The following is a 12,173-nucleotide window of genomic DNA, read 5'->3' on the forward strand; positions in this document are numbered from 1 at the left end:
TCATCTTTCTCTAACTGCTTTAGGTGTAAGGTTAGGTTGTTTATTTGAGATTTTTCTTGTTTCTTGAGGTAGGATTGTATTGCTGTAAACTTCCCTCTTAGGACTGCTTTTGCTGCATCCCATAGGTTTTGGGTCATCATGTTTTCATTGTCATTTGTTTCTAGGTATTTTTTGATTTTTTCTTTAATTTCTTCAGTGATCTCTTGGTTATTTAGTAGTATATTGTTTCGCCTCCATGTGTTTGTGTTTTTTACGTTTTTTTCCCTGTAATTCATTTCTAATCTCATAGAGCTGTGGTCGGAAAAGATACCTGATACATTTCAATTTTCTTAAATTTACTGAGGCTTGATTTGTGACCCAAGATGTGATCTATCCTGGAGAATGTTCCATGAGCACTTGAGCAGAAACTGTATTCTGTTGTTTTTGGATGGAATGTCCTATAAACATCAATTAAGTCCATCTTGTTTAATGTATCATTTAAAGCTTGTGTTTCCTTATTTATTTTCATTTTGGATGATCTGTTCACTGGTGAAGTGGGGTGTTAGAGTTCCCTACTATAATTGTGTTACTGGTGATTTCCCGTTTTATGGCTGTTAGCATTTGCCTTATGCATTGAGGTGGTCCTATGTTGGGTGCATAAATATTTACAATTGTTATATTTTCTTCTTGGATTGATCTCTTGATCATTATGTAGTGTCCTTTTTTGTCTCTTGTAATAGTCTTTATTTTAAAGTCTATTTTATCTGATATGAGAATTGCTACCCCAGCTTTCTTTTGATTTCCATTTGCATGGAATATCTTTTTCCATCCCCTCACTTTCTGTCTGTATGTGTCCCTACAGACTTCCGTCTGAAGTGGGTGTCTTGTAGACAGCATATATACGGGTCTTGTTTTTATATCCATTCACCCAGTCTATGTCAGTGGGTCTCTTGTAGATAGCACATATACGGGTCTTGTTTTTTTATATATTCACCCAGTCTATGTCTTTTGGTTGGAGCATCTAATCCATTAACATTTAAGGTAGTTATCGATATGTATGTTCCTATTACGATTTTCTTAATTGTTTTGGGTTTGTTATTGTAGGTCTTTTCCTTCTATTGAAGTTCCTGCTTAGAGAAGTTTAGCATTTGTTGTAAAGCTGGTTTGGTGGTGCTGAATTCTCTTAGTTTTTGCTAGTCTGTAAAGGTTTTAATTCCTCTGTTGAATCTGAATGAGATCCTTGCTGGGTAGAGTAATCTTGGTTGTAGGTTTTTCCCTGTCATCACTTTAAATATGTCCTGCCACTCCCTTCTGGCTTGCATAGTTTCTACTGAAAGATCAGCTGTTAACCTTATGGGGATTCCCTTGTTATGTTATTTGTTGCTTTTCCCTTGCTGCTTTTAATATTTTTTCTTTGTATTTAGTTTTTGATAGTTTGATTAATATGTGTCTTGGTGTGTTTCTCCTTGGATTTATCCTGTATGGAACTCTCTGTGCCTCCTGGACTTGATTAACTCTTTCCTTTCCCATATTAGGGAAGTTTTCAGTTAAAAGCTCTTTAAATTTTTTCTCAGTCCCTTCTTTTTTCTCTTCTTCTTCTGGGACCCCTATAATTCGAATGTTGGTGCATTTAATGTTGTCCCAGAGGTCTCTGAGACTGTCCTCAATTCTTTTCATTCTTTCTTCTTTATTCTGCTCTGTGGTAGTTACTTCCACTATTTTATCTTCCAGATCACTTATCCGTTCTGCCTCAGTTATTCTGCTATTAATTCCTTCAGATAAATTTTAATTTCATTTATTGTGCTGTTCATCATTGTTTGTTTGCTCTTTAGTTCTTCTAGGTCCTTGTTAAACGTTTCTTGTATTTTCTCCATTCTATCTTCAAGATTTTGGATCACCTTTACCATCATTACTCTGAATTCTTTTTCAGGTAGACTGCCTATTTCCTCTTCATTTGTTTGGTCTGTTGGGTTTTTACTTTGCTCCTTCATCTGCTGTGTGTTTCTCTGTCTTCTCACTTTGCTTAACTTACTGTGTTTGGGGTCTCCTTTTCCCAGGCTGCAGGTTCATAGTTCCCATTGTTTTTGGTGTCTGCCCCCAGTGGCTAAGGTTGGTTCAGTGGGTTGTGTAGGCTTCCTGGTGGAGGGGACTGGTGCCTGTGTTCTGGTGGATGAGGCTGGATCTTGTCTTTCTGGTGGGCAGGACCACATCCAGTGGTGTGTTTTGGGGTGTCTGTAGCCTTCTTATGATTTTAGGCAGCCTCTCTGCTAATGCGTGGGGTTGTGCTCCTGTCTTCCTAGTTATCTGGCATAAGGCGTCCAGCACTGTAGCTTGCTGCTTGTTGCGTGGAGCTGGGTGTTGGCGTTGAGATGGAGATCTGTGGGAGAGCTTTCGCCATTTGATATTATGTGGGTCCGAGAGGTCTCTGGTGAACCAGTGTCCTGAACTCAGCTCTCCCATCTCAGAGGCTCAGGCCTGACACCCAGACGGAGCACCAAGACCCTGTCAGCCCCACAGCTTTTTTTCTTTTCCTATGTGCTCAGTCTAGTTCCACTTGCTCATAGAGGGCCACGTTCAGAGGCCTCCCCCCTGCACTTCAGACCAGACTTTCTCATGGGAAATGGTGACAATGACACCTCAGCTCGAGGGCAATAGCTGTGACTCTTCTTCTCAGTCCAGTTTCATGTGCTTATAGGGGGTCGTGTGCAGAGGCTTTGTGCCTAACGCGTCAGATCACAGATTCCATGGCAGACTTCTGCACAACACCTCATTCAAGATGACAGCATGTTCTTTACCACTATTCTACACTCCTCTCAGAAATGTCTAGTTGGTATCTTCTTATATACAGTTAAAATCTGTTTACTCAGCTTATATCTGTCATTTGTCTTTTAATGTTGTTCATTATATTTTGTTACACAACATTTTTTAAGAAAAATGTTTATTCAAATAATATGAACACATTCTTGATATGCAAGAGTCAAACAACACAGAAGTATAGATAACAACTGTGCTCTATCCCCTTTGCTCTCCTGCCTCAGAGGTAACTGTACCCAGGCTTAAGGGCATCCCTTTAGTTCCCTTCAGATGCTCCACATACATTTAACAGTCACACAGAGTTTTTCCTCGGTTTTGCAAAATGGACCATACTGTAGGATTGCTTGTGAAAGGTTGTTTTTGGGCTTTGTTTGTTTGTTTGGTTTGTTTTGTTTTAACTTAACAGCATTTTCTAGATATCATTCCAGCTAATATAAAAAAGTCTCTTTTCACCACTTTATTTAACTACTCTCCTTAATGAACATCTAGGTTTCTCCCAGAGGAAAAAAAATTTTTTTCAAGTTGCTACAACTCTAAATTCTTTAAAGTTCTGTCTTTGGTGCCATGCTAAGAATTTCTCCACCTCAGTATTATAAAGAACATTTAATCTTAGTATTTTTACAGTTTTCCATATGTATGTTATAACTGGCCAACTTTAAAAATTCTCTTCTTAGGTTTGCTAGTTTTCAGTTCGTTCTTTTGGGTTCTCTAGGGTAACAATCATGTTTCTGCACAGAATGATAATTTGCTTTTTCTTTTTTAATATTTATGTCTCTCAGTCCTTTTCTTGTTTTTGTTTTTCTCCCCATTAGCTAGACCTAGAACACCTATTTTATTTTATTTTTTTTAATATTTATTTTATTTATTTGGCTGCTCCAGGTCTTAGTTGCAGCCTGCAGGATCTTTGCTGCAGCATGTGCGCTCTAGTTGCCTGACCAGGGATCAAACCTGGTCCCCTTGCACTGGGAGTGTGGAGTCTTAGCCACTGGACTGCCAGGGAAGCCCTTAGAACTTAAAAAGCTTGTTTCCAACTTCAATTCCCAACTAAATATTGGGGGAAGTAAAGAAAGGTGTTGAGTTAGTTTAATAGTAACTGTCAAGTTGGAGAAAAGGAAACAGTAGATTGAAAGCTTCTTTCAAAACTAATCCTTTAACTCAACCAATGTGGCCACAGTGTATTTTGTGGGGTCATACTGGGCTTGGACTGAGGAACTGGCTTATACAAGAGGGAAATTTGCTACATATAAGGGGATTCAGCAAATAAGTAAATCTATTGAGGATAATGAGAGCCAGGCTTCTCATGGAGAAGGGAGTTATATACAGAGAAAGGGGAAAGGCTAGAATAAATTCCATGATACTAGATTAGAACAGGAAGTATTGGTGTGAACTCATGGGTTTTAATACATATTATAATATATATAAATCTTGAAATAAATATGTTTGCACACTTATGTTATGTAAATATGTGGGTGTGAATATATACACATACATATATTGCCTGGCTTGGCCACTGAGAGACTCAAAACGCAACAACACCCCAGTATCAGTGAGCACACCAGTGTCTAGATCTGCGCTTCTAAATTCTCCATTGAAAGGAACCAGATCTAAAACTTCTCTCCAGGAGCTTTCCTCCCTGTGGTTATAGAATCACAGGCTCAGAGGATGTCTAAGTCTGCTCACTCACTTTACAGATGGGCACACTGAAACCCTAACTTTTCTATTCTTTTCTTTCAGTATTGGCTTTCTTAAAATGACAGGAGGAAAACAATCATCTAATATCAACATAGAGTATCTCACAATGGCTTTCTGAAGACGAGTGGTGGAAACTATATTTCTTTCTCTCTTTCTTACTAGGAAAACCAAGGCCTAAAGACACTCTGCCTGTATTAGGAAAAGAACTGAGCTCTCATGTTCCGACTTAGAAGGTGGAGGCCACTTGGTTGCACAGCTGAAGGCTGTGTATTATTAGCTCTTTTCATGATAAGCCAGCTTTTCTTTCTGAGTTACCAAGTAGATGCCTCCTGCAGCCTGTTGGTATAAGATTTCTACACAATAGATACCAGGTGTGTTGGCTGGCTAACTGCCCATGGCCCCAGATTCCTGACCTGCTGGGAAAGCATTCCTCTACTTGAAAAGGCAAGACAGCTACTTACATTTTTAATGATCAGTGGGTATCTCGTTACCCGTTGCATAGGCTTCAGTATAAAACTAGAGAGTGGCATTCCCTTACAGCGAGGGTCCATGGCCAGTCTCTGCAATAAGAGATTTTTTTAAATGTACTTAAGAAGTTTGCAAAATCTGGTCAGTGACATCAACATCGATGTTATTCAGGACTCCCCACCCGTCACATTGTCTCATTTATCTGAATGACAGCTGAGGAATCGGAGCTGGAAGAGCCGGGCTGGTTATCCCCAAGCCAGGGGGAGGCACGTTCCAGATGGAGAGTGGGAATATACCTTGGACGTGACTCAGCTGCAGGGTTGACCCCTGCTCCCCAGATCCAGTGGACCTTCCATGGGACATGTGGTTCCTTACTTCCAGAGATGAGATTCTGGCTTTACAGAGAATATTTCCTCTGGATACCTACCAAAACTTTATAACATTCCCAGGAGCAAGGAGAGTCACAAGACTGTAGGGTCAGAACAAAAATCCCCCTTAAGTGCCAGAGATGCTGGAAGGGCCTGGCCGGATCTCACTGTCTGTTTTGGGTGACACCTGCACTCGCCAGTGGGAGCCCCAGAAGGGTAGGGATGGTGAAGCCAAGACATGAGGGTCAGGCCCCCAGTCCCAGGGGCTGTGGTTATCTCCACTCTGGACTCCCTGCCTCTCTCCTTCCACCACTTTTGTCAACTTGACTGGAGGACAAGAGTCCTTTTACCTCCAAAAGGTGACCCTGTCTACAAGTCACAGGGGTTATATGGTGACAGCTCTCAAAGGTTCTGGTCAGGTTTAATGTCTTAGGAACAGGTTTAATGCCATGACCTGGACCCCAAGCCCTGGGACCTGTCAGTGCCTGAACCTGCTCCATCCGTGGACTCCATTATTCCAGGAACACTTTGCAGCAGGCAAAGGCATGTCAAAGTCCCGCAGGAATGAGGCAGGGAGAGGGGATGAGGGGAGGGGTGAGAAGGGGAGGGGCAACAAGGCCCCTCCTGGGCTGGTGTCAGCATTTTCCTCAAGTTCAAGTACATCCAGTGATGAACTCATCCTGCCTGCACCCAGGGAGGACGCGGCCCTTGGCTGGAACCCCAGGTGGCCCATGGCACCTGGCAGCCCAGTATCTGCTCTCCGGTCTCCAGCCCACCCTAGGCCTACTTCATAGCAGTGTTTCTTCCCTTAGATGCCCCACTCATTGGGTAGAAAATCAGAGCATTTAATATTGAGAAACAGGGTGAGAAAGAAAGAACAAGAACATCTGATGCTACGGCCGAGAAGAGATGGCATTTTCCCCTCCCAGTGATGACTCCACAAACTTGGTTACTCGGGGGAGTGGGAAAGGCCTGCCCCCAAAATGCAGGAGGTACAAAGATAAGCCTGTCATTAGTATGATTATTTTGCTGTCTGTTCATCAAAATGTGCCTGTTTAGCAGACATTATTTTATTCTCTTTTTTCTTCCCCTCTGGGAGAGCTTGGGGCTGATTGCATGGGCTGGCCTGGCCAGCAGGGACCCACCCCAGCGAAGGGCAGTAGACCCAAAGCCTGGGGTCTCCAGCAGCATGGGACCCACTTCCCCACAATGTCCCTTGGTGGGCACATGGCTCTCCAGACCCTTGTTATCCTCCAAGGCAGAGGTCCTGGCATCCCACACTCACCCCCATGGGCTTCTTAGAGCTTGAGCCCATCAAAAAGAACGAATTGGGAAAAAAACAAAGGGTCCATTGGGATTGCCGGCCATTCCCTTTGCAGGTGAAGGGCAGAGAGCAGCAAAGAACTGAGGATGCTCAGATTAAACAGAATAGGAAACCTGAGACCCACCAGCCCTCCTAGGCCTAAAATTGAGATGGAGGATTTAAACGTGTATTCAAATAACATCACTCACACCTGGCCAAGGCAGAGCTTCTAGGCCAGCACTGGTCCCTCCTCTCCAAGCCCACCCCCTTGGTCCCAGCCACCCGCCAGCGAGGGGCAGCCCCTACTGTTCAGCCGAGACCTCACCCTTGTTGGCCTTCTGTAAATGTGCGAATCAGCCCCTCACACGCCCAGCGGCTGGAAGACGGCCACTCGGCGGGGGCAGAGACTCAGCTCAGCCTGGGCTCCTTACTTTGACAAACTCCTTGAAGTCGGGGGCCTCATCTGTCTTCTGCTGGATCAAGGCAGCCCCGTTGAGCTGGCAGCTGCAGAAGCGGATGTAGGGTTGCATGTGTGGCAGCTGGGCGGTCAGGATGTCCCCGATCATCTTCACAGGCATCTTCTCCCCAGACATCTTCTTGCGAACTCTCAGCGCTCTGCACAGAAACACGAGAAGTGAGCGCCCTCTTCACGCTCTCTGACGCGTACACGGCACACTTCCAGGTGGTACAGAAACGGGATGTGTGTGAGGGGCACAACCCAGGGCCACTAAAGCATCTATGTGGCAGACAAGGAACAGAAAAAGCAATGAGTCTAGTGCTACAAAGAGGTATCACTGGGGCATTTTTCTTTGACATGAAGTCTGTTTGCTGGCTCTTAGGAAGAAAAACTTAAAATAAAAAAACACAACTTTGCTGAACAAGTCAGCATAAAAGACAATTTTTTCTTGTGGAAATATATGGAATCCTGTTTTTGAATAACTCAGACAGGATCCCTGGGTGGATGTCTCACTTTATGGATGATCTGTCCAGGCTGGTATGGCCCCAACACTGAACCTGTTTCCGGGGCCAGTGCTACCCAAGGGAAGCTGCTGTTGCCAGGGGCCATGGAGGCTCAATTTCAGCCCAAACAAAACATAATCAAGATGGTAAATCAACTGCCACAGAAAAATAATCCCATTATGTTCACGAAAGCCAGGTATAAATGATTGTCTGAACAATCTGTGCCATTCTCTGGTTCACTGCTTCCTCACTGTGGCTAATTTGAAGTTGACTGGATTAAGAGGAGTTCTGAAGAGACAAGCCTATTCATATGATAATGGGTCATAGACTCAAACAATTTATATCCTGGAAGCTGAGAAGGGACTAGAGGGACTGGAAAGTGTTTGTTCAGGAGTCCAGCTGCATCTGAGTGTTCAAGACCATAACAATCAGGACTGTGCATCCCACCCTTCTAACTCGTATGTCAACTCCTAACCCAGCATCTATAAGAAGGGCGTGGCACCGAGCTTTTACACAGCAAGGATAGCAATGTACTATAAGGGCAGGACCTCGACATATGAGGCCATGGGTGTGTTCTGCCTACCCTAGTGATTATGGATGATGGATGGCTGGATGGCTGGATGGCTGGATGGCTGGATGGATGGATGGATGGATGGATGGATGGATGGATGGAAGGAACAGAATGGTATGATATGGGATTTTTACATAAGGCTGGGAGGATGTTACTATGAATTCCTCTGGTTGCTTTCAAGGTCATGGGTAGGGCTATATCATTCTAAGAAGGCTCTGCAATCTTTGTATTAAAAACTTCAGATCACTTTATTTTCCTTCTCCTACATTTTTGGTTAAAGAAAAAAAAATCTTTGGACTGGGAAACAAGCCAAGGAGAAAAACTTTAGGGACAGTGCATTATGTGGTCCAAACAATGAGCCACTCCCCCTCAAGCAGGTGCCCTCGTGGGGAGAGGTGCTGGTCAGCGCTGGCTGCCTGGGGTGTGAGGAGTGGCAGGTTGGTACCCTCAGGATGGCCAGGTGGCCACTGCTCATTGGGGGCTTGGTGTGGAATATCTCCCAGTGTGTAGAAATTTGCTCAAGGGTTACGTCACTACCAATTCTGGGGGATGAGAGTGCTGAATAACGATGTTACAAACTTGCTATGGATGGAAATGGGAAGAAATTCCATCATTCCATGATTTTCCAATGAGGAGCAACACAATCTTTCTGCAAGGGAATAAGAGTACGTTCACCTGCTCCCCTCCTTTTATTTATTGTTGTTAATGATGGGGAGAGAAGAAAAAGGGAAAAGAAAAAAGATCACACGCAGATCATCACTGTCTTGAGGAAGTTAAGCCAGTTCCTGGGTTCTGGAGGCCCACGCTTGGAGACCTGAGTTGTTCAACTGCGAGACAGACCTAAAATCAGGCCCCTGCTATGGACCAGGCACCTGTTAGGTTGAACTGTGAGTCAACTTCCGGGATGTTCTACCGCACAGGCAAGGCTTTGGAGGACTGAGTTTGAGTGGGTTGAAACAGGGCACATCACCAGGCTCAGGGATCACATGAATGCATTGCTGCAGCCTCAGCCCCGCCCTTTGGTGAGCTGATTGGTAATCTCATACAGAGGCCTACGGATTCAAGGTCTTGAACTGTGACAGTAATCAATCAGCTAATGAACACATAAGAGAGCCTGACATTTGCTGAACGAATGAGTAGCCCTCTGAAGTTCGCAGATCAAGGGGGTGGTCAAGAAAGCTGGCCTTTATGAAGGTGTCCTATGTGTCAAACAATTTTTTTTAACCTATATGACTTATTATCCCTATTGACAGTTGGGGAAACCGAGGCATGCAGAAATCGAGTGACTTGACCAGAGTCACACAGCTCATGGGTGGCAGGAAGCCCTGGTCTCCAGAGCCCACAGTCTGCAAGAACCGCATGTGAGAACAAGCACCGTGCCCAGCCCCGCCTCCTCTCAAGCTGCTCGGGGCTCCTGGCCTGTCCTCGCTCCAGAAGCAGCTCCTGCCATCCCACCAAGGGGGGCTTCCACGGCCCCTCTGCTTTTCCCTTCCCTTCTGTCCTTCCTCTTCATTTCCTCAAGCCTCTCCCTCCTTTCCTCTCACCCTGCCCACTCCCACCCAAAGCCCCTTCTTTCCTTCTCCCCACCCTGTCTTTACCCCACAAGTTATCTTTTTCACTTTTTATTTTTCTTTGTTTTTCTGCCTAAAATAAAATCATGGCTATTCTTCTTAAGTTAAAAAGAAAACTGAATACTTAATATTTAAGAAAAACTTATTTTGTGGGGGAGAAGCTCTTTCATTTATTTATTTTTCAAGCAAGGAGGTAGGAAAGGATCTTGATTAAAAAAACAGCTGCAGTACCTGGTTCTACACACCCTATCTCACTTCTGCGTCCCTACTGCTATCATTTCTAACAGCCACCCCTAGGGGCCTGCACCTAGCTCTTAACTTTAAAATGTTCTAGATTCTTCTCCCCTACTCTGTTCATTGAAGGCAAACTTCTCAGCTCTCCGCTCACAGGTAAGAGAGCCAACCATCCATTTTAACCCCCAACCAGAGGCGGCATTAGTAGGAAGTCTGTGTGCCCCAGGTAGCTCCCTTTTATGTTCATTTCATTTGTTTCTTATTTATCTGTTTGATAAATCCTACGTCCCCCCTCTAAGTACAAGGAGTCGCTGGCCCTTGTATCAGGAGTGAGAGATATGTGGCTGCCCACTGCAGTCTTCCAGGGAGAGCTGCCTTAAGTTCTCTTCATCTTCTTCCATCCTGCCAGGAGTCCTAAATCTTCCCATCACTGGGATTAGTCCTTTGCACAAATAAATTAAGTCTATGCAGCAAAATTGTATAATCTACAATATGGGTGCTCACCATAAAATTCTTTCAATTTTTTCTGGTATGTTTGAAAATGTTCATAATAAGATCTTGAAAAGGAAAAAAAAAAAGAAAAGAAAGGAAGAAAGAAGTCAGGTCCCCGGAAAGCTCCTGCTAAATACAAGTATTTTATCTGGAAAATGAAAAGATCAGCCCAACTAACCAATCAGGTCATCAGAGGAAGGCGCAGAGCGTACCTGTGATGGGAGAGGGGGTGTCTGTGCCCGCTGGTGCCATGATTGACAGGGCACCAGCTGTACACCTGATCTCCTTGCTCCCTGGGATAACCCTGCATGCTAGACAGGGCAGGCGCCCTGACTGCAATTTTACAAGCTCTAAAACAAAGGGGTGGGGAGTTATCTGCCTGAGGTAACTTCCCAAAACGAGTTAGAAGGCGCTGGAGCCCGGATGAAAACTTGAGACGTCTGCCTGCTGGTCTCACCTTCTTTCCATCGAGGGCAGGACAGGGTGGAACCCCTAGTGGGACCCTGGGCGGTGTCCACAGAGCAGCCCGGGGCACCCTGATCGCCTTCTGTGTGACTTTGGACAAGTCACTCAACCTCTCTGAGCCTCGTTTCCGCGGTTGCAAGAGCGTTCTCAATTCCTACCTCCGGGGCTGTGGAGCCCATCAGCGCTAATGGGAGGAAGGAGCATGCAGGTCTGGCCCTGACAGAGCTCAAGAAAGGGGCTTCTGCTTTCCTGACAGGAGCAGGACGGAGGGTTAAAAGTACAGAGACAACAGAAAGGCATGGGGAGCGCCGATGCTGGGAGGGTTGGGGAGGGGTGTCACTCGGGAACATCAGACACATTTCCCGCCTCCCCACCCCCATGCAGCCACCCAAGGAAAGAGGTGTTAACTTGTAGGTATATATTCAACAGAAAACCTTTTCATCTATTTCAAAACAACCTGTCTCCAACACTTTAGGTTTAGTACTTGTAGGTTCAGGGGTTAACTAGCCCACCTGCCCCAAGTGACAAGGCAGCCTCTCTCCAAGGCAAGAGTGGGTGCTCAGCCCACCCTGGGGCCCAAGCCCAGCACTTACGAGGGACCAGGCAATCGCTGTCTAAATGCTCCCTAAGGAGAACCGTACGTGGTAGATACTATTATCACCCCCATTTTACAGATGAGGACACTGAGGCCCAGGGAGCATAGGCGACTTGCTCAAAGCAGGTAGGCAACAGCAGGGTGTGAGCCCAAGAGTCTGACCCAGACCTACGCTAGAAACCTCTACAATATGCTTCTCAAGGGGGGTAATGGAAATACTTTCTCCAAGCCACCCCCATGCCGTCGTCTTTGATTAACGTCTTCTAGAACATAGAGACAGAAGACGTTATAGTTTTTCTTCACATCCACCTCTCTGTCCATCCCTTCATCAACTCCCAAACACACTCAGGAAAGTGGGGACCTGAAATCACTTTATAAAATCCCAGGGACCACATTCAGGGAATAGCTGCTTCCCAATTATATGAACCTAGAGAGCTGGAATGGACACCAGTTCCCAGGGCCTGTGCTTCATCCTGGCCCCCAGGATCACCACAGACTTCATCTGTTTTCTAGCAAATGATGTTATACCGAGGGCCTGGTGGACACAGATTTGGAAGTTTTTTTAAGAACTGGAAAGGACTTTTGTGATGATGTAATCCAATCCCTTCCTTTTACCGGTGGGGAAACTGAGGAAGGGCAGCAAGTTGGGCTCCAAGCCCAG

At 45.2% G+C, this 12,173-nt stretch overlaps 1 protein-coding gene across 1 annotated transcript in view; it reads right to left on the reverse strand.

The window, feature by feature from the left end:
- Window positions 1-12,173, reverse strand: part of ITSN1 (intersectin 1) — a 231,947-nt gene that overhangs the window by 18,588 nt on the left and 201,186 nt on the right. Inside the window, exons 32-33 of the mRNA XM_029214102.1 lie at window positions 7,056-7,239; window positions 4,947-5,045 (exon numbers count right to left, since the gene is read on the reverse strand). Coding sequence (XP_029069935.1) covers window positions 4,947-5,045; window positions 7,056-7,239 — 283 coding nt within the window. The remainder of the gene's footprint in view (window positions 1-4,946; window positions 5,046-7,055; window positions 7,240-12,173) is intronic.

This window comes from Monodon monoceros, unplaced genomic scaffold (assembly GCF_005190385.1).
Source record: "Monodon monoceros isolate NGI ecotype Baffin Bay Population unplaced genomic scaffold, NGI_Narwhal_1 Super_Scaffold_11, whole genome shotgun sequence".
NCBI lineage: Eukaryota > Metazoa > Chordata > Mammalia > Artiodactyla > Monodontidae > Monodon > Monodon monoceros.